We start from the raw sequence: 21,852 nt of genomic DNA, 5'->3' as shown, positions 1-21,852 counted from the left end.
CTCCCAAGGAACCTTCAGCATTCTCCCTCCCTCCCAACATTCAAGAAACATCTAAAAACCCACTTCTTCAGAGAAGCCGCACCATCTTAGCAGCTAGAACTTCCTTGTCATCGATACAACCCCCACACTACCTCTCACCTTTCTCTGTGCCTTATGTTTGTCACCCCATTCCCTCTAGATTGTAAGCTTGCGAGCCGGGCTCTCTCCACCAAATGTATCGGTTTGTCTTAGTCTGTCAATTATTGTCTTGTCATATCCCTTGAATTTATGTATTGTATTAAGCGCTGCGGAAACTGTTGGCGCTATATAAATAAAGGATGATAATAATAATAATAACTGCAGGAAACCTGAAGCAGCCCCCACGTAATTCATGAATGAGTAAAGAAATCTCACTGCATTTGCTGGGCATAACACCAGCCCAACTTTTCTAGCGGGCTAAAAAAAAAAAAAAAAGACACCATTACCAGTTCCCACAGTTACACTTTGGCACATTCTTTTGAGATATGTATTCGTAGTTGCCAAATGTTTAAATGCGCAAATATGTCAATACTTTAATGTGAAGCAGCTATATTTTGGCGATTTTCATTTGTTCTTGTATTCTGTATTATGTTTAACCCCTTAATGACAATTGCCGGTCCTGGCACGGCACGGAAAAGCATGTGCTTTACGACAATTGACGTGCCAGGACCGGCACGTCTTTAAACGGGTGCAGAAAGCGATCTACTATCGCTTTCTGCACCCAAAAAGCGTTGCTGAATGCCTCGACCTCGAGGCATTCAGCAACGCCGCGATCGGCACGAAGGGGCCATCTCTGGCCCCTCCACGGGGCGTCAACATCCGCCATACTTTGTATGGCGGCGGACGCCCGTTTTAAAAGCGTTTAGGAGGCGATCGACGATCGCCTCCTAAACTTAAATGGTGTCGCTGGAATGCCTCGATCAGGAGGCATCCAGCGACACCAAACACTAACCTTTTGATGGGCTGTGACCGCTCCGGAGAGCGGTCACAGCCGCAGCTGCCGGCAATCTTCGCCATCAAGGAAGATGGCCGCCGTCGTGTAACAGGAACCACAAATTTTAAAAGATCGCTAGATGGTCCAGACCATCTAGAGAACTTTGGCTCCACTTGCAGGTTGAATACAGGTACTGCATTCACCATGCAAGTCAATGGAGCCCAGCTTTCTAATCACAGTGTGATTAGTAAAAATAAATTAAAAAATAAAATAAAATTAATAATAATTAGAAAAAAATAGTAAAAAAACAGTAAAATGTAAAAATCATTTCCCACTGATGTCACTATCAGGGGAACCTCCAAGTTGAAAAAAAATGTTAAATTTTTTTTAAAAAAAAATAAAAAAAAAAAATATATATATATAAAAAATATATTTTTGTGAGCAAGTCCTAAAATTAGCATATTAGCTTAAAACAATTCTCGCATGGAAAGAGTTAAAATACTGGCATATTAAATGCCCGTGGGGTGTCTACTTTTAAAAAATGTATGATTTGATGGGGTAAATTGAATGGGCCAGGTTCAACAACGTCCCAATTAACACGGGGGGAAGGATGGCCACACATCTAATTTCCAATTAGAAAAATGCACACGTACCAAATGTGGCCTTTTAGTTCCCCCAAAAAATGACACACCCATGCATGTGGGGTATCACTGCACTCAGGAGATGTTGCTGAACACATTATGGGGTGTTGTGTGACAGCGGCATATACCAGGAGCTGTAAATTCATACATAAAGTAGGTGTGTGTGGGAAAAATACACACACAAAAATATTACTGCAAACTTTGAAAAAATGCTGGTGGTAAAATATGTGCATGCAAAGAGTTAAAATACCAGCATTTAAAATACCCTGGGGTGTCTAGTTTTGAAAAATATATGGTTTTGTTGGGCACACTGAAATGGCCCGGCTCAAAGATGTACCAAATAGGGCATGGGCAGTGGATCCCAAATGCCAAAGTTCAACATTGAAAAAAGCGCATGCCCCAAATGTGGCCCTTTTGCCCCAAAACAGCCAGGCAAAATCATTCATGTGAGGTATCGCTGTACTCAGGAGATGTTGCTGAACACATATTGGGGTGTTTTGTGATAGTGACATACACGAGAACATTTTAATTCATGCCTGAATTAAAATGTGTGTGGAAAACCAAATGCAAAAAAATGACTACCACAAAGTTTGACAAAGACTGGTGGTAGATATGGTGCATGGAAAGAGTTAAAATACTAGCATTTGAAATACCCTGGGGTGTCTAGTTTTCAAAAATATATGGGTTTATTGGGCACACTGAAATGGCCCGGCTCAAAGATGTACCAAATAGGGCATGGGCAGTGGATCCCCAAATGCCAAAGTTCAACATTGAAAAATGCGCATGCCCCAAATGTGGCCCTTTTGCCCCCAAACAGCCAGGCAAAATCATTCATGTGGGGTATCGCTGCGCTCAGGAGATGTTGCTGAACACATATTGGGGTGTTTTGTGATAGTGACATAAACTAGAACATTTTAATTCATACCTGAAGTAAAATGTGTATGACAAAACAAATGCAAAAAAATGACTACCATAAAGTTTGACAAAGACTGGTGGTAGATATGGTGCATGGAAAGAGTTAAAATACTAGCATTTGGAATACCCTGGGCTGTCTAGTTTTCAAAAATATATGACTTGATGGGGTAAATTGCATTGGCCGGGTTCAAAGATACCCGAAATGGCACATGGGGGGAAGAATTACCAGATTTGGAAAAAATGGCTTTGAAATAGCAAAACGCTACCTGTACTTATTGCCCCATAATGGGTAGAAAAAAGCAAAAAAACATAAAAACATTGGGTATTTCTAAACTCAGGACAAATAGTAGAATCTATTTAGCAGGTTTTTTCATTACCTTTTATAGATGAGTAAAAGATTTTTCAACTAAAAGTTAGAAACAGTCATTTTTTTCTAAATTTTTCACCATATTTTATAATTTTTTTAATAGTAAATAATATGATACAATCAAAACAATGTCATCTAAAGAAAGCCCTTCTTGTCCTGAAAAAAACAATATCTAATGTGTGTGGGTTCAGTAAACGGGAAAGAAGAAAATTACAGCTAAACACAAGCAGCGCAGAAATGTTAAAAAGGCCATTGTCACAAAGGGTACAAAAAGTAAAATCAGCCTTTGTCTCGAAGGGGTTAATAGAAAAGTTATGTGGTTCACAGCCTTTTTTGGGGGGATGTGAGCACCCTGGCCTGTGGTGTACATCCATTTCAGTAGGGTGCAGTCAGGATCAGGTTTAATGGTTCATTGTTCATAAAAATCCAAATTAAAACTATTACAGAAATAAAGCATACCACTAAACCACCGCTTTGTCCAAGGCTCACACACCTGACACGTTTTGTGAATAAGAAACAATTATAGGCTAGATTAAATAAAGCTATACTACCAAAGGTGACAAATGTCCATTGAGAGGTTCCAACTAACAAATTAGCATTAGATACTACAATCAATTATCAAACTTTAATTCCCTGTGAGCAATAAAATAATTATACAGGAGAAAAGATAGATCTCTATACATATAACTAGCTTGTCACTGGGAATTGCTGGGCATGGCTTGGGTTAAAGGTTTAATCAGTGCAGGTGCGAGAGTCTGGATGAACTGCTTAGTTTTGGAGGAACTGCCAGTGCTACCAGGTAGTGTTTTGTGTGGGAAAGGGGGGGGGATGGAGTTGTGTACAAGGAGTAGAGGGACTACATTCAGTTTATTCATAAGCAAGACATACATTTTATATTCAAGATATAATGCTACACAGCACAGAACGGAAACATCAACAGCTTCACCAAGTATATACAGGCATAACGTGCGTACAGTCAAGAGTCACACACTGGAGCCCTGGAAGGATCTTGTTGTGCAAAACCAGAACTTTTCCCTAGATTTTAAGGTCTCCGAGACTTCACAGTCCAATCAATTTTTGTCTTTTATTTAGCCTTCCCTCCCAGCTCTTCAGGGCCATGTCCTTTCTGCCAAACTAGACCTCAAGGACTTAGATGAAGTCTGAAGCAATGGTGAAGGGCAGCAGGTCAGAAGCATGACTTTCTGCGGTTGACCTTTGCCTGAAGTTCTGGCCAATTCCTTGCACGTCTGGAGGAGTGCAGAGACCATCTGGTGATCTGTGCAGAGGACACATCACATCATCCATTTAGATATCTTTATCTCTGCCTTGTGTCTTCCTCCTGGTGTGGTGATCACCCTAATCCTACCCTTCCTGAAACCACAGTTTTTTCCCCAAACACTCCTCTTGGCGCTACCTTTAGTTTATAGATCCCAAAGATTCCAAACTTACACTAGGCATTGAATTATCAACAAACCTTTGTGTTATATTTATTTGTTCAGCAACAGCTTTTTTCTTACCGTGAAAGTTATGTGTATAATAAATAAATATAAAGGTTTTAGCTCCCAGAACACGTTTCCTAACTTACTTCAAACTCCAAAGGGACTTTGTAGAAAAAGAAAAAAACCTCCGTGAGCAAGAACATTTCTAATCCCTACGACCTTTAATTTACTGTATTTGCCGTGAACATGTTCTCTAGAAAAATCAGCTGCATCTAGATGATGAGGACTTAAGTCACTAACGGTACATCTTTTTATCGTATTTATTGAAAAATCAATGAAAGTAAACACCTCTCTATAGTTAGAAGGGAGAACGATACTAGGATTATTTGTAGATACAATCTCTTCATGAGTATATACTTCTTATATTAATCAACTTTCTGGTTAAGGTAGCGTTAGTCTGTTATGTAAATTAAGCTTCCTGTTTATTAAATACTATTTTAGTAGAAATATTTAATTAGTGTGAGAGAGGAAAGATAATGCTTTTCCAAGACAAAGAAAAATATATAAAATATATATTTTTTTCTACTGCCAGAGACTTTGTATGAATGGTTCAAGTTACAAATCTGTTGATACAAATAGGTTGTTTGGTTTGATTACCGGAGAACATAAAAGTCCTTCAAATGGTTTTGAAGTTAATTAGCATTTTGTAAGGACAGAATTATACAAAATTGGATTATTTGATGTTAGAATTCTAATTAGGTTTTTTTTATATAACAAAAAGTTTTTTAGTTAGAATGTCTTAGATTTCCGTTCAGTAATAATTTCATGCTGCAGTGCACATGTTCTGAACAAGTGTGAAGATCTGATTGTACCTTGTTAAAATGTTATAGTGAAATTGAATGTTTCCTGTAACACTTTACTACAGTGTTAATTTCAGGTATGTTTATTGACCTCTGACTTTGAAGGGAGATGCAGGGTATAAACATTATAGGACAGACTGGTAGAATCTTGATTTAAATTGCTAGTCAGTAAGACTCAATTTCAATATGTAAAGACTGATTCCTGCCGGTAGTTACAATCTTTTAACATTTGCAACCACATGCAGATTTTATATGTAGAATAATTACCTGTCAGGTTAGTAAAGCAGCTATATCAGAACTGATTTTAGTTTAATAGGTTAATCACTCATATTTCAAGAATTACTTAAATTGGTTAATTTAACTAAAAGAACAACATATAGCATACATATTCTTGTATTGACTTAAACATCAATGTTCATTAACTAAAGTGGTTAAACACTTGCCCGTCTTCATCTTCAATCTCTTGGTTTTTTTCATAATCTGGATGTTATCTCAACTTGGATAATTTAGTATTTTTGGAATTTACCATAAATGTAAATATTGCATGAATATACAGCCTTATGAGAAAAATGCATTTCTTGGGGGTTTTTTTTCACCCAACCTGCCCCCCCCCCAGTTATGCACATTTGAGCCCAGGCTTGCAACACTGCCTCCCAGATATGCCACATGCCCCCCCCACAAATTTGCCACTCTGCCCCCTGATATGCCTTATACCCCCTATATTCCACTGTGCCCCCCCATGTATGCCTTATAACCCCCTATATACCACTGTGCCCTTGATATGCCGCCCGTGCCCCAGACTCCTTGGGGTCTAGCAGGGGCAGCCGGTGAGCGTCTGCGCTATGTGCGTAGGCAACCTCTGCTTCTGGCCGGCATTTTTGCAGGCTTTAGCTTCGGAAAGTAAATGAACAATTTGGTTTTTTTTTTCTTTAGTTCTGGGATGTTCACTATTGCTGTAGTTTTTATTAAAATAAAAATACTTTTTTCTTTCAAGGACAAACTAAATCAGCCTGTACTGATCCATAAAGCTTGGAGATTTCAGATTAATTCACCAAACACCATTTAAAAAAAAACAAAAAAAAAAGTTCAGAATTCTTCATTGTACCTCTTGATTTTACTCATGTGTTTTGATGAATTGTTTTTATATTGTAGTCACCATAGAGCACCAACATACTGCTAAGCATAATACACTGAAGAGCTCCCCATTTGCTGCAATGAACTAGGTGGTAGACTAACAGTTTTAGTTTGCAAATTCACCAATTTGAACAGAATGGAAACAAAAGAGCATTGTATGTTCTCACCGTAAAGTTATAGAAATAAGATTTTTATCCGGGAATAACCATTGTGCATTTTGGCTTCAAACTGTTTACATTCTTGTAACCTGTACTCTAAGTTGATGGGATGTATTGTGAAGAAGAAGAAAAAAAAGCTTTTAAGCCTAATATCTGGCTGTAGTTTGACAAGCTGTACAGAAAAACAAATCAACCAGTGTTTATGATTTTCTTTACGTAGGGCAACTTTAACCCTTTTACAGAAATAGTTTTAACACCACAGCTGAAACCGGTATTTTGATGAAGGTTAGGCTGAGGGTAGATTTTATAATAACAGTTTGTATATATTTTCCTTAAAGGGGCACTGTCTAAGATAGACATCATTATTGAGTCACCATCTATAACATGTATTACTATTATCTTTATTTTTTAAGATTCATACGTTCTAGGTCTGACCAGTGGTGGCAGGTCCAGGGGGCTGGCAGCTCCTCTGGGAGCTAATCGCCCTCTTGAGCAATCAGGCTCACTATAGCACCACTGTTAACCGGGCCAGTTAAAAGATCACTGATCTTCCCAGTCGACCCACTAGCGCTTTGGAGAACTGTGCCAATTCATCGCGGTTCCGTAATTTACTTGCCCGATGCTGCAGGATATGACGACATATCCTGATGCGCTAGTTATATTGTTTTAACGTGCTTGTGCGTTAGAGGTTACTTATACCTTGATAGTAGCTCCCTTATACAGCGCAAACAGGTACTTTTTGTATTTCAGCATAAGTGAAAAGGAAGGACACACATTAATGTTACGTGTAGGTGTAATCCGAGATATTTTGGAAAGTTACTTTTTCCCCTTAATATTATCACTACTTTTTTTTTTTTTTTTTTGGATACAGCGGTGTGGTTGTTGAATAACCTAGTGTTGTACCTACCGTGTCCGCCGCGGTCCCTCGCCGCTCTGCCACTGGTGGGCGGAGCTCGCGCGGTGACACACGCTCGGCCTCCCAGTGTACTGTACAGCGTACACAGATAGACATGCGATCCGCCGTTGCACACGCATGACCCGCTTCCGACAATGAGCGAGCCGCGAAGGGTCGGTGGCACTCGCGGAGTAATGAGCGAGTTGCTGTGACTCGTTTGCGCTGCTCGACCACCCCGGGCATCTCCCAGATGCAATATTTTTGTGTGTTTGTTTACAATTCGCGCCGACACTACTTGTGTGCGCCGGACGCGATGACGTCAGTCCCTATTGGTTGCTTGTTTGTGTCTTCCCACCCTTATCCTTTTTTTAACCTTCTGTCCCATTAGTGCAGTGCCCGTTCAGAGTCTCTGTATGTTGCTCTGGGTGCTCGTGTTTCTGAACTCTTTATCCGTTTGCCTTCATCGTGTATCAGACCTCGGCTTTGTTTCCTGACCTCGATGATTTATTGGACTTATTGCCTGTACTCTTCGTGCTGTGAATACGTCTCTGCATAGTGGTTGCGTTATTGGTGTTGTCCAGGTTCCGTATTAACAGTAAGATATTAGAATATCTGTATAATTCTATCGTTTTTCTTTTCCATTTTATTGGTTCTTTTGTGTGGTCACCCAGCATGTAACACATTCCCAAGCACTTCACTAACACTTGGCAAATATGCCTCTGGAAATCTGTGTGAGTTATTTCATTTTGTGCATCAAAGGAAAATGTAGTTTACTAACAACACCAGCTCACAAAATAATTTCTGTTCCCAAGAATACTCCTGAAATCTGCAAATGCAGCTGGCACTACCTAAAGAGATAACTCATCAAAAGGGACCATACCAAGTATACAGCATAAGCTTTATTCATTCTTATTAAAGTTTAGCCTAAAAGATCTGCAGGCCTCCTCCAGGTCACTTCTAAATGCCGTGTGGCAACCAGTGAGACGCTACACCAGCAATCTTATTACCGGCGAGTGAAGACATAAAGTAAAGCTGCTTATGTTAAGGTTAGGCTTGACTGATGGGTATACTGCCAAATGTTTCCTGATACGCAGTGATGATTTTGCTGCTAGATTGCTAGATAACATTTTAGCCCTCATAGTTAATAGTTGAGCTCCTTCAGCTGCGTAGATTGTGCTTTGATTTAGCCTCCTTCTCTTGAGATGCCAACTGTTGGAACACAATGCACCATTACAATGTGGACCTTTTCTCACAGAGCATAGTGTTCATGGACTGACATCTGGAGGATTACTGTAAAGTTACATAATTAATTTGAAAGGCAAATGTTAAATATTTTCATTAACATGAGACTTCTTAAACCTATTAAATTGTGACATGAAAACTTTGGACATGGCCCAGTAGATGTTTCTTGCAAAATTCAATTAATCGAAACTATCATGCCACACAAGAACATAGTTTATGCTAGAAAGTAAACTGAGATTTATATTTGATTTTTGTCAGAAATAATCTAGATTGTGTTTATTACAGTCCTTTTAAGAGTTGCAGAAATTAAAAGGACATCAAGGCTTCATAATAAATATTACAATATATGTACTTATAAGTGCCCTTTGTTTCCTTTTTGGATTGCTAACCGTTTTGGAGGAATACTGAAGAGCTAGCTGCTATGCATTAGGAGCGCGTTTTCAATATTGATTATTTCTATTATTATTATTATTATTATTGAAGGTGGATTTTCATTATGTAGTGGTATTTTGTTGGTTCATATTGATGCCCTAATTCAAATATGCTTTTAATGTTTTGTACCCTTCGTGACTTTTCTTTAGATGCCATCATTTTGATTGTATCATATTTACTGTGGGGGGAAAAAAAGCCCTTTTTCTGACTTGCACTTGAAAAATCTTTTACTCAGCTATAAGAGCTAATGAAAAAACCTGCTAGATAGATTCTACTATTTGTCCTGAGTTTAGAAATACCCAATGTTTCTATGGGTTTGTTTTTTTTTACTTTTTTCTGCACGTTATGGGGCAATAAGTACAAGTAGCGTTTTGCTATTTCAAAACCATGTTTTCCAAATCTGGTAATTATTGCCCCCCCCCCCCCGATGTGCCATTTCGGGAATCTTTGAAGCCAGCCAATGCAATTTACCCCACGATATTTCAAATGCTAGTATTTTAACCATTTCCATGCACTAATTCTGCCACCAGTCTTTGTCAAACTTTGCGGTAGTCATTTTGTTTGCATTTTTTCCCCACACACATTTTACTTAATGTATGAATTAACAGGTCACTCGCCACACAATAACTAATGACTGCTTCCTACTCTAAACATTGTTTCCAAACAACATTAATAATAAACAGTTGGCACCAAAGCTGCTTGTGGTGGTAGAGGGTGAAAGCCGGTAGACGGCGAAATCCGGCCGAGGTCATGCTAAGCGACACCATTTTTTTTTCTCTGTTGGTTTGCAGGATTTTACATGTTTCCTTTAGAAACTCAAACTCCCAGAAAGGCTGGGAGAAGTTCAGGGGTGCGTGTCAGTTCTGTTAAGTAAATTGTGTGTAACAAATTTTGTGATTCTGCTTACACTGTAATAAAGTAGCCCTTTTTATGACTTATGAATTTTGAAATGCTTCCTAAGTTGGTTTCAGTCCTGCAGGTTAAATGTTCTGTGGGATGTTACATTTAGCGAATACCCTGCTGACACTTTGTTCTGCATGTATTGTTTTAGGTGGGATCTCCGCACCTGCAGTAAGAAATGGCTGCCAATATAACAACCTGGCCAGAGTTTGTCAAGTGCATGATTACGTGTCAGTTCCTCAGAGCGGTATGGTTCAGCAAGTAAGAAATAGCAGCTTCTTCAACAAGTGTGAGTATGATTTTTTTTCCTTTCATATTGGTCATAAATTGAATTTTAAAAAATTGTTTTGCAAACGTTTTAACACCGTTGGCCAAATGACATGCCTTTATTATTTTCTGAGTGAAAAGTTAACACACTTCAGCAAGCAAACAAATGTAAATGACATATTCCTGCAAACGTTGGTGAACAATTATTTTTATTTTTCTCAATTTGATAGATTGACATGTAGAATGTACAAGTTTGTGTTCCTCTAGTGCTGCTTTGTTGTGAGGACTCCAGGCTTAATTCACTCATTAGTTCAATCGCAGTTCAAAAGTTTAGTAAATCTTCTAACTCTTCAAACCTTTCAGGGTGTTGTGCGTACACAGACTAGCCATGGACTCCTCTAGGTAGTCAATTGAGAACAGAAAATTAAGGTAATTGACTCATAGGGGTTTAGTCACAAAGGGGAGAGTTGTGTTTCAGCTTTTGCACGTCACTGTACATCATGAAGAGCTTCTACGGCAGGAAGAGTTGGCTTTTTCCACACAACCTTTAGCGATCTTACTTAGGTTTTCTTCCACTAGATAGGTGCCGCTGCAAAAAAGGAATCCATGAGTGCCACTGCAAAGAAAGAACCCAGTTTGATTTTTTTTGGGGGGGGGGGGGTGTTTGGTTTTTTGCATTGCAACATGATTGGAGATCTTCTTTAAGGCTTTGTAGATCTCCTTTATGGCTTTGTAGACTGTAGAAATCACTTTCCTAACTAGAGGATAATTTAAGGAACCTCAGTGGTAGTTTTATTTTTACGTTTTTAGCAGCGGCAGAGAGATCACCCTGCTTATGTGAAATAGCACAGCGTGCCCTGCATCCTGTACTATTACTATTGCATCCCTAAGGCGTTAATCATACATTTAGCCTATGATTTGACTATGATGTACCTAGTTTTCTTTGCTTGCTATTCCCCAAAGTAGAGGCATGCACGTGAACTCCAAAGACGTGAACTATAGCACACCACACAATATAATATTTTTTTTCCAGATGTCTCAATTGTTATTCATACTTGCTTTATTAAAGGTAAAGGTTACACACACACGTAAACTTTACCGACTTTTTTGTTTTGTTTTTGTAAAGTAATTTTTATTTTGTCGATAGAAAAGATGACTTCCAGAGGGGCGCAAATACAGACAAAACACCACATCATAGGTACAGTGTACATATCACGACAACTCAGATGATCACAGTACAGGAGATAATGTAAACAGGTAGTACCACAATAATAGGCCTGTGCCACGACACCCAGGTGACAAGGGCCCAGAAAGGCACGCAGTGAGCGCACAGTATGTCAGCACCGGTGAGTCTGGAGCAGGTGTAAGCATCGAAAATCATCCCCAGAAAGAAATTCAGAGAAAAGAAGAGATAAAGCCAGGAGACCAAAGAGAAGTACTGGAAAAAAAAAAAAAAAGAGAGGGGGAGAGAAGAGAAAGAAAGAGAGAGAAGAGAAAAAAAAAAAAAAAGGGAGAGAAAAGAGAGAGAGCTAACTTTACCGACTTTTTAACTGTATTGAGTGGTATGTTTATCAGGGAGCATTTGAAGGGTTCTTGAATGAGAAATATTCAGAAACATGGCATAAACAAAATGGGCTCTAAAGAGCATAAAATGTGTATTTCCAACAACGTTAAATATGGACAAGCTTTTTCTTGTGTGAGCAATTTAAGAAACATTTGTAATACATTTTAAATGAATGCAGTATATATCTTTCTGTCTAAATATTTAACGTTCAGTAGCTCAATGTTACAAGATTTTTCTGTATCACCTGTGATTATAATTATTAGATTTTACTAAAACATGACGGAAAGTCATGATTTTATGAAAGACACGGAGGCGAATATTGTGCATTAACCCTTTCTTTACTCCCAATAGCAGCAAAGAAAAAACAACATTTAATAGTAAAAAACCAATAGACAGGAGAGTATACATGACCCCTCCCACACTGTAATCATAACAATAAAAAAGGAGTAGCACAGTCCACCATCTTCCTCTTTCTTTGTGCGGCACAAAACTTGCTCCGTAGAACAGGAACAACTGGCTGAACCCAATGCGGAAGAGCTCAAGGTAACTGCAAAACCATCAACACTCCAGGGAACAGAAACACGTCTCCAAACCGGAACCACAGGCGGAAGAAAAAGCCAGAAGAATTAACCTGGAATAACAGAAGAAAAAGGCAGAAGAAATGGAACGAATTAGTTCAGAGTATTGTAGCTAGAAACATCACTATCAAGGATGCTTCCAAGTTAAAACATTAAAGTTATGAGCTTCAGAGATGGGCAAAGCAAAAGAAACAATAAACCCATAAAGATAAATACATCAACAAAGCAGAGAAAAAAGGATAACACCAAACCTGTACTCCGCGGATCCGGCGGACCACTCGAAAGACAGCAATGTGGGGGAAAACTGCAAATAACGCGAGGGAAACAAATGAAGACGCAGAGTGCGATCGAAATAAGAGGCGGGACAATATTCGCCTCCGTGTCTTTCATAAAATCATGTGTTTACATCATGTTTTAGTAAAATCTAATAATTTTATATCAAGACACGGAGGCTCATATTGTGCAAGTTTAAAGCTGAGAAACAACGGCAGAAAAAAGATGTTCGATAGGCTTTAAAATAAAATTCTTTAAAAGTGGATTCCCGAGACCAATCCGCTGACCGAAGAATATCCTCCAGTCGACCACCCAATGCCATTGTCTTGGATGCTGCCACACTCCTGGTGGAGTGAGCACCAAACCTGGAGGTGTTCAGGCCAGCCAGGCCCATAACCCATTTAATCCAACGGGATAACATAGTCGAGGATATAGGAAGGTGAGGGTGCCTGAAGGACAAAAATAGCTGCGGAGAATCCATCTGTCGGAATTGAGAAGTGCGATCTTCATATGCTCGAAGACATTGAACCGGACACAAGACAGGATTGGTCGGGAACACTGGGTAAGTCACAGATCTAATGTCTTAGTACGGCGGGAAATGTCAAATCTAACACCCTCCGGGATGAAAGATCTGGCGTTCCAGTCCAGAGCACGTACGTCAGAAACCCGCTTACACGAAATAAGGCAGAGCAACATGGCCAATTTCGCTGATAAATGTCTCAACGACAGATCAGAATTCGGGGGCCACGATAAAAACAGGTTCAAAACAACGTTAACATCCCAGGTGGATGAATATTTAGGCGTAGGAGGTCGAGATTGCCTAATCCCCTTGAGTAAACGACAGATTACAGCGTGTTTACCTACTGGGACACCATCAAAACGAAAATGAGCTGCGGAGATGGCAGAGCAGTAAAGATTAATGGTCCTGTAGGCGCGACCGCTGTCAAAGAGAGACGATAGAAAAAGGATGACATAGGTTACAGGGGCTGAAAAGGGATCCAAAGCCCGTTCCAAGCACCAAGAAGCCCAAGCCTGCCAGGCTGCACGGTAAGATCTGTGAGTGCCTGGTTCCCAAGCTCTTGCCAAGAGCTGCTGAGCTGAGTTCGAAATGCCAGGGATCTGCCAGGAACCCCGGAAACCAAACATGCCAGAAGCGAAAGACTGCCTTCCTGAATAAGGGGATGTGGGGCTCCGTACAGGTCCAGAAGCAATGGGGATGTTGAGTGTAACACCGGAGGGACCGCCACAACGAGATCCAGAAGACTGGGAAACCATGGTTGGGACGTCCAGAATGACACTATAATTACTACTGTCGCTCGTTGACGTCGTATCTGGAGGAGCGTCCTGGAAATCATCGCGAAGGGGGGAAAGGCGTAGTGACGACCCCCGGACCAATCTTGAAGGAAAGTGTCTACTGCCAGGGCGTCTGGATCCGGTCACCAACTGTAAAAAAAGAGGGAGACGTGAGTTCAGCCGAGAGGCGAATAAGTCTATGTGAAGCGGACCCCATAGCTCCATAATAGATGAGAAAACTGGTCTCGATAGGGTCCAGTCGCTGGCATCCGATAGATAGCGAGAATTCCAGTCTGCCACCGTGTTGGACAATCCAGGAATGTACTCCGCCTGGACCATAATGTTGCGCTCTAGACAAAACGACCAGTGATCTTTGGCCAGGTCTGCCAAAACTGCTGACTGAGTACCCCCCAAATGATTTATGTATCGTACCACAGATACATTGTCCATGCGTAACCGGATGCAGGTATTGATGCAGGTCTTGGAAAAACTCTTGATGGCGAAAGACCCTGCAAGGAGTTCTAGACAGTTGATGTGCAGGCCCGACTCTGTCTGAGACCAAGGGCCCCCCGTGGATGTCTCCCCGCATCTCACATCCCAACCATGTAGGCTGGTGTCCGACTCGATGGATAGTTCTGGTGTGAGACCGAAAATTGCCTTGCCGTTCCAGGCCGTCATATTGGCCAGCCACCATCGTAGTTCGGCTATCGTTTCTGTGTCCAAATCGATGAAATCCGCATAGGATGCCCCCTGACGAAGATGACTGATCTTGAGACATTGACGAGCTCTGTAATGGAGTGGGGCAGGGAAGATGGCCTGGATAGAGGCTGATAATAGGCCGATTATGCGGGCCAGATGGCGTATGGAAATCGAACGCAGGCGGAGAACTTTGCAGATGTCCTTTTTGATAGAATGCATCTTGGAGGCTGGAAGGCTGAGCAGACCCTGAGTGGAATCGTTGACGAAACCTAAGAACTCGAGCTGTTTGGATGGGGCTAGATGGGATTTCTCTCTGTTTATGAGGAATCCGAGATTCTGTAGCAACTCCAATGTCCATTGGACATGAGTTTTCAGTATCACCATGTCTTGGGCCATAATGAGCATGTCGTCCAAATAGATGATCAGACGAACACCTCGGGAACGCAGAAGGGCTATAACCGGTTTGAGCAACTTGGTAAAACACCAAGGAGCCGAAGAGAGCCTGAAAGGCAGGCAAGTGAAGCGCCAGGACATATCGCGCCAACGGAAATGTAGGAGGTCCCTGGATTCTTCCGCCACCGAAACTGTGAGGTAAGCGTCCATGAGGTCTGTCTTGACCATCCGATCGTCCTGCAATAGGAGGTCCCTGAGCAGATGAATGCCTTCCATTTTGAAATGCCGGTAGCGTACGTGGTAATTGAGTTCCCGAAGGTTGATAACGGGTCTTAACCCACCTCCTTTTTTGCGCACCAGAAAGATATTGCTGGTAAAGCCCAGGGTATTTGGAGGAACAGGCTCTATAGCCCATTTCTCCGCCAGGTTGGCGATCCACTAAGCTGGCATCCTGTCAAGAAAAATGGAAAGGCTGAGGGGGTAAATTTAGAGGCGGTGACCCGACTAACTCGATGACATAGCCTCGAACGGTCTGCAGGATCCAGTTGTCGGAAGTTATAGTCTGAAAGACCTGTAAAAAATGGGTGAGTCTGCCGCCTACAGGACATTGGAAAGAAGGGGGAACATAGATATGACTAACCGGTAGGTAGGCGCGTGAACAGCATACCACGTTGGCCTCTTGCCCTCCAAGGTCGTCCGTGTTGTGGGAAGAACGGTGACTTTCCACCGAAAGCTTCTTGGTAGTTAGGACGTTGAAAGGAATAGTATGAGTAGGAGCCTCGGCTCGTGCAAGATGAGCCTTGGGAAGAACGGCCGGACAGACGGCCCCTGCCTCTGCCAGCCCTGGTAGAAACCCGTTGGCTAAAAACCCTGCGCATGGAGGTCTGCGCTTTATCCAATGCGGTGAAACCTCCCACATAACGACCCAGGTCCTTAATGAAGGAGTCCCCAAATAGCATGCCTTGGGCATCAGTGCCCATCTCCGTTAGTGCCAGGTTTGCCAGTTTAGGCTCAATTTTAAACAAAATAGCCTTGCGGCGTTCTATGGAAAGGGAGGTGTTCGTATTCCCGGCAATACAGATAGCCCTCTGCATCCAGCCCCGAAGGACCATAGGGTCAGGAGGAGATCCTGATTCCACCCAATCCTCAATAATTTGAAACATTTTGGTCAAAGGACCGAAAATGTCCAGGTGTTTATCCTGAGTGGCCCTAAGGGCGGATTCCAATCCCTTACGGGGATTCCAACCCAATTTAGCCAAGAATTGGGTCATTTTTGGATCTACCACTGGTGTCTCACATACCTTGCCCGGTATAATAGGCCGGGGACACTCCGCACTCAATTTATTGCGTGAGTTTTTGCTGAGGGGTTTGCGGACCCTGGCCTGTAGGTAACGATGAAGACCCTCAGGGTCAAAGAACGGTTCCCCGAATTGATCCAGAACCATAGGTTCTGAAGTCTTAGCAGAAGGAAGAGCCTGAGCAACCTCCGCTTTTGCCGAAGCTTCAGGAGGGGAAGCCGTATCGTCCGCAGTCTGCTCTTCCATAATGGAGTCCGAGTCGGACGTATTCCAAGCCTCCTCCTATAGACCCTACGTCTGAATCAGACGCACTTGAGGATTGTGCCCTAGCACACCTCCATTTCCTCGCCCGTTCTGCCCGGCGAGTGAGGGCTCTTTTGCGCTTAGTTTTTTGCGCTTTCATGGATGACATCATCATCAATCATGTAATTTCTGGAGGCTGATGTACGCGTATGACGCGATTTAAAAGTGGCTTTCTTTCCCAAGGATGTCTTAGGGACAGAGCCGTTAGGATGTTCCTGAACAGGAAAAGTATGAGGCAAAGACTTAATAGCTTGGGCTAAGGATACTGACAAAGCTGAAGTCATGGAGTTCATGGCTGAGGCAATAGCCTGTGAGACAGAATTATTTAATTCTTTAATAGGATCAAAAGCAGAAGGATCAGAAATCTGATCCACTGCAACAGAAGGATCATGCTCAGGTAGATCCATGGGAGAAGAATTATGCCCAGCCATAAATATTGGAATGATAAGGTAAAGGGATATGCCCCTGTAAACAACACAAAATTATACCCTGTAAATGGAAATAAGGAGAATATGTGGAGGATAACGATACCAGCAGGGAAATGAACTGGTATAAAAAAGAGACAACTGAACGGTTTTTAGTGTAGTACTCACAAAAAACCGCTAAACATGCACTTGTTCTTTCCCAAGGCCCTAACCTGCTCGCATACAGAGAAAAAATGGCATCTGCCAACACGAGTGGGGGGAGCCTGGGGACAGAAAGCGCGCGAACGTGTCGGCGTCCCAGAAGGAGTGAGACGCGACGACGGCAAGGAGCAGAAAAGAGGAACTGAAACGGCAAAAACAGCGTCTCACAGGAGGAAAAAGAGAGGCGGAACGAAAACCGGAGCGACGCGGGTTAGAGAAACAAAACCCCCGCCGCTGGAGATCCGGCTGCAAAGTCAGAACGCGGCGGATTTCCCGCGATCCAAAGCCGAGAAAAGGAACACAGTGAGTAGTTGAAGTAGAATAAGTACATAAATAAAGAGAAGGAAGTCTGCAGGGACTTATGAAACAAATATTCTAGCCCCACGAGGGGGGAGCGCAGCAAAAAATACACGGTAAAAAAAACACACAGAATAATCACACAGTTTGCAATCGAATATGAGATAATATACAAATACAAATATACTTATCTGCTGTCTGGGAGCAGCAAAGAAAGAGGAAGATGGTGGACTGTGCTACTCCTTTTATATTGTTATGATTACAGTGTGGGAGGGGTCATGTATACTCTCCTGTCTATTGGTTTTTTACTATTAAATGTTTTTTCTTTGCTGCTGTTGGGAGTAAAGAAAGGGTTAATGCACAATATAAGCCTCCGTGTCTTGATTCTTTAAAATTTTATGTATTCAGGGGAAACATGTTTAGGAACTTCTGATTCAGGCTCATGATACCGCATGGGAGACTACTTTTTTTTTTGTATGAAAAGCTTTAATGTTCAATTAGTGCTATTTCCCTGTTGTAGCAAATATTGATGCTTCCGTACCTTGTAAATACAATACTCAGATGCAATAATCTTCTTTGCTTGCAGTTATTCTGCTTTTGCAATGATTACTATCTCAACCTTTTTTGACAGATTAGTTTCCCGTTATTGCACTTTACGATGCAATTAAGAAAATAGAAATATTTTGTTAGCATCGGAGGGGATACGTTACAATCCATTACTGCCCCTTAGTGGATACTGCCATTAATGTTTTGTTTTTTTCTGACAAACGATAAGAAACAGGACAGGTGGTTATTTGTATTACTAATTTTTGCTACCTTGAGGTTAAATAACCACATACTTTTAAACTGTGTATCTCCATAATCTCTTATGGGTCATTTCAATAATTGTCATGATGATTAAAATGGTGACCATTTAAATACAAGTAGAATATACTGTAGACAGTAACCTCAAGACTGTCAACTCAAGTTTGTCCTAGTAAATGAACAGGGAATACGTTTGGATGGACGCTCATACTAATGGAATCTGTCAAAAACCTGGGTAAGCCGCAAGCAATGTGCAATGTATGTATTCAGAGTAAGCTAAAATTAGCAGGAATAATGATCAAAACATCATGAGTGACCTTGCAAGGATATGAAATTGATTATTTTTTAAGACTTTTAATAATAACCCTCAAGATTTTAAGCTTGCGAACAGGGCTCTCTCCACCTAATGTATCGGTTTGTCTTAGTCTGTCAATTCTCGTCTTTTCCTATCCCTTGAATTTAGTTATGGGATCTAACTTTTTTCTTGGCCACTGATTGGCTGCCGGAATCAATGGCAGCACTGTTTACACATGGACACAGGGATAGAAACAGATCAGAAAACAGCGTTCGCTGAGCCAGCAGTGAACCTGACTGGAGATAAGTAAATCACGTGCAGGGAGATGTGTTCTCCAGCAGGACATTTATCTGGGTCATGTGGAGATGGGAAAAACAATAATACCAATCCTACGTGTGAATGCAAAGGAAATAAATAATAAAAAATTCTTTACGTCCCCAGTAACTGCAGCAGCCCAGAAAACACTCTGATTAGAGAATCAGTATGAACAGCTTGGGGCGCATGGGAAAAGAAAAAATATACAAAATTGTTTAATATGTATGTACACAATATTGTGCTTTGAAAAATCTATAATGCACTCACAAACGTGGTGTGAAGAAAGCCCATCAGAGGTGATAGTAACATTTTTTTCTTTAATATCTTCTTTAAAATTCTAAAAAGTGACAACATTTCATTAGTGCAGTAACGTTATTTCAAATGAAATATAAGAATTGCACTTACAATACCAATAAAAATGGTAACTGTTGTACCTCAAGGTTTCTGTCCTAGGCCCACTGTTGCTTAATGTCTTTATTAACAATCTTGCAGTGGTTATTGAAAGTCACAAAGCGGTGTTTGTAGATGACACAAAAGTAGGTATGGTAATACAATCTTAACTAGACCTGCTTCCCTGTGAGAAGATTTAGAGAAAATAGAGTACTGGGCAGCCAAGTGGCAGGTGCGATTTAATGTGGACAAATGCAAAGTTATGCATTTTGGAAGATAAGTGTTCAAATTATACCTTAATTGAGGAATTAAGTGAAGAAGAACTTGTGAATAACTGTAGACAATTAACTTAGCAATTGTATTCAACGTTAGTAAACTGCAGCCAGGACCAGTAAGATATTGTCATGTATAAAAAGGGGTACTGACTTACTGGAGGAAAATAACATTTTGCTTCTTTATAAGTCAGTGGAAATGTGCAGCTTGAATATGCAGTGCAAGTCTGGGCACTTGTTCTTAGAAAGGACATTATGCAGCTTGAAAAGGTGCAGAGACAAAATTACTGCGTTTGCTTGATTAAAAGATGACCCCCAAAATTTTAATATTAATTTAGGGGGGAAAGCCTGAATATAAGACTACCCTATAGGAAACCCTTTTTTATATTTAAACCCCCCCCCAAAAAAAACTATGATTGAGAAAAATGCATTTCTTGTTTTTATTTGCTTTAATTTGCCAACCTGCACCCCCACTTATGCACATTGGTGGACGTCCACACGATGCGTGTAGACCACCTCTGCTGCTGCCCGGCACTTCCGCATGTCACGGCGGCTCTCCGTCATAGAAACCCCGGGCTGAAGTGCTGTGCAGCAGCGGAGGTTGTCTGCGCACATCGTGCAGACGTCCACCAGCTGTCAGAGATGAGGATCCAGGTCCCCTGCAGCGCTGCGGGGGATCTGGATCTTAGTCTTATAGTCCAACCAAAGCAAAGAGCTTTAAGACGTTATCATCGATGATTTACTAGACCAATATACATATTTTTTAATGTTCATTTACGTCTGTTTTAGTAACAAAGAGGAAATAAGCTGTAAAGTTGCTGAGTTGAGAAGTTATTTTTATATAAGAATTAACGAAAAAGCATAAAACCGCTAATAGCTGTCTCAAAAACAAGTTTTGGGTTTTTTTATGTGTAAACAGCATTAGTCTCTTGGAAACCCTGCTGTTGCAATCTGTTACTGAATGATTTAGCATCTGGATATATTAGACTAAATTAGTTTTCAAGTACAAAACATATTTTTTTTTTCTTATTGTAGCAATACATTATTTCTCCAGGTTTGGTTATATTTGTTTACTCCCTTTTCTGTTTGATATCTTGGCTAATTAGAGCTGCTAGACTCTCAGTCTGCATTATTATTCGGATCTATGCCCGGTTCTTTATAAGCACATAACCTTGCAAAAGGTGCCTTGTTTTTAATCATCCAAAAGAAGAAAAAATAACTCACAAAACAGATGAAGTGCCAGAGAAGGCATTATATTCTGAATGATGGGGCAGCTATAAACCAGAAAGCTAGCAATGTGTATTAGAGAAGTGTTTGAGATCAAATCATCCTTATTCCCTTTGATCCAAGCAGAGATGTGTTGATGAACATGTAGGTTTTTCTAGTTATAAAATTTAGACCTAGGCAGAGGCAGCTTCAGGGACAGGGGGAGAGGGTTCTTCGGTCTCCACATGAGTGTGGAGACCAGCCCCAAACCCCCCTGCTGCCTGATCGCTCCCTGTTCGCGGCATTTATGGGGTTAATTCCCTTTTTGTAAGGGGCTCTGCTGCTGGTGGTCTGCCTGGAAGCCCATACAGACCAGAAACGGCAAAAACGAGCCCCCACAAGCCCTTTGATGATTCCTGTAGGCATGGAAGCCTACAGCAGTCATCAAAGAGACTCCCCCCTGCAATGGCTGGTCTATAGACCAGCAATTGCGTCCCAGCTGCCAGGGGCAGCTTCAGGGACTGGGGAGAGGGTTCTTTGGCCTTCACATGAGTGTGGAGGCCAGCCCCAACCCTCCCCTGCTGCCCGATCGCTCCATGAGAGCGACAGTGCAGCGTTAACCCCTTCAATTCCACAATTGTGTATAACACATTCGTGGCATTGCTGGGGTTAACATTTGTCTCCACAAGCTTGTAGGGTCTAAATATCAGTCAATGCTGTGCTCCAATGGAACATCAGCATTGAAAGCGTTAAAAATGCTGTGAGTTTAGTAAGTGGGCGGATGATGATCAGATCACTCCTAACCAACTGTTAGTTTAAAAAAAATCCTGGCTCCTAACTTTTTTTAGCTGGCGCCTAGATTCACAACAAATTTGTCAAGCCCTGCTTTAACCTACCATAGTACCTTTTAAAGTGTACCTGCCATTAAAAATGCAAACTGTAAAGATGTATATTTTTGTATGTATTGGGGTAGTTAATTTGTATAGCAAATGTATAGATGAAAAACTATGTAGGTAGTATACAATCTAGCCACTGATGGCCCTG

General features: G+C 41.3%; 1 protein-coding gene across 1 annotated transcript in view; it reads left to right on the top strand.

Moving 5' to 3' along the window:
• Window positions 1-10,184: 10,184 nt before the first annotated feature.
• LOC149303349 (small ribosomal subunit protein uS5m-like) overlaps window positions 10,185-21,852 on the top strand; it is a 57,019-nt gene continuing 45,351 nt past the window's right edge. Inside the window, exon 1 of the mRNA XM_089481631.1 lies at window positions 10,185-10,224. Within this exon, the coding sequence (XP_089337757.1) occupies window positions 10,185-10,224 (40 nt within the window). The remainder of the gene's footprint in view (window positions 10,225-21,852) is intronic.

This window comes from Sceloporus occidentalis, unplaced genomic scaffold (assembly GCF_023333645.1).
Source record: "Sceloporus occidentalis isolate IW3139 unplaced genomic scaffold, rSceOcc1.0.p SCAF_15, whole genome shotgun sequence".
NCBI lineage: Eukaryota > Metazoa > Chordata > Lepidosauria > Squamata > Phrynosomatidae > Sceloporus > Sceloporus occidentalis.
Note: the sequence above shows the minus strand (reverse complement) of the source record. Positions and strands in the feature narration are given on the sequence as shown.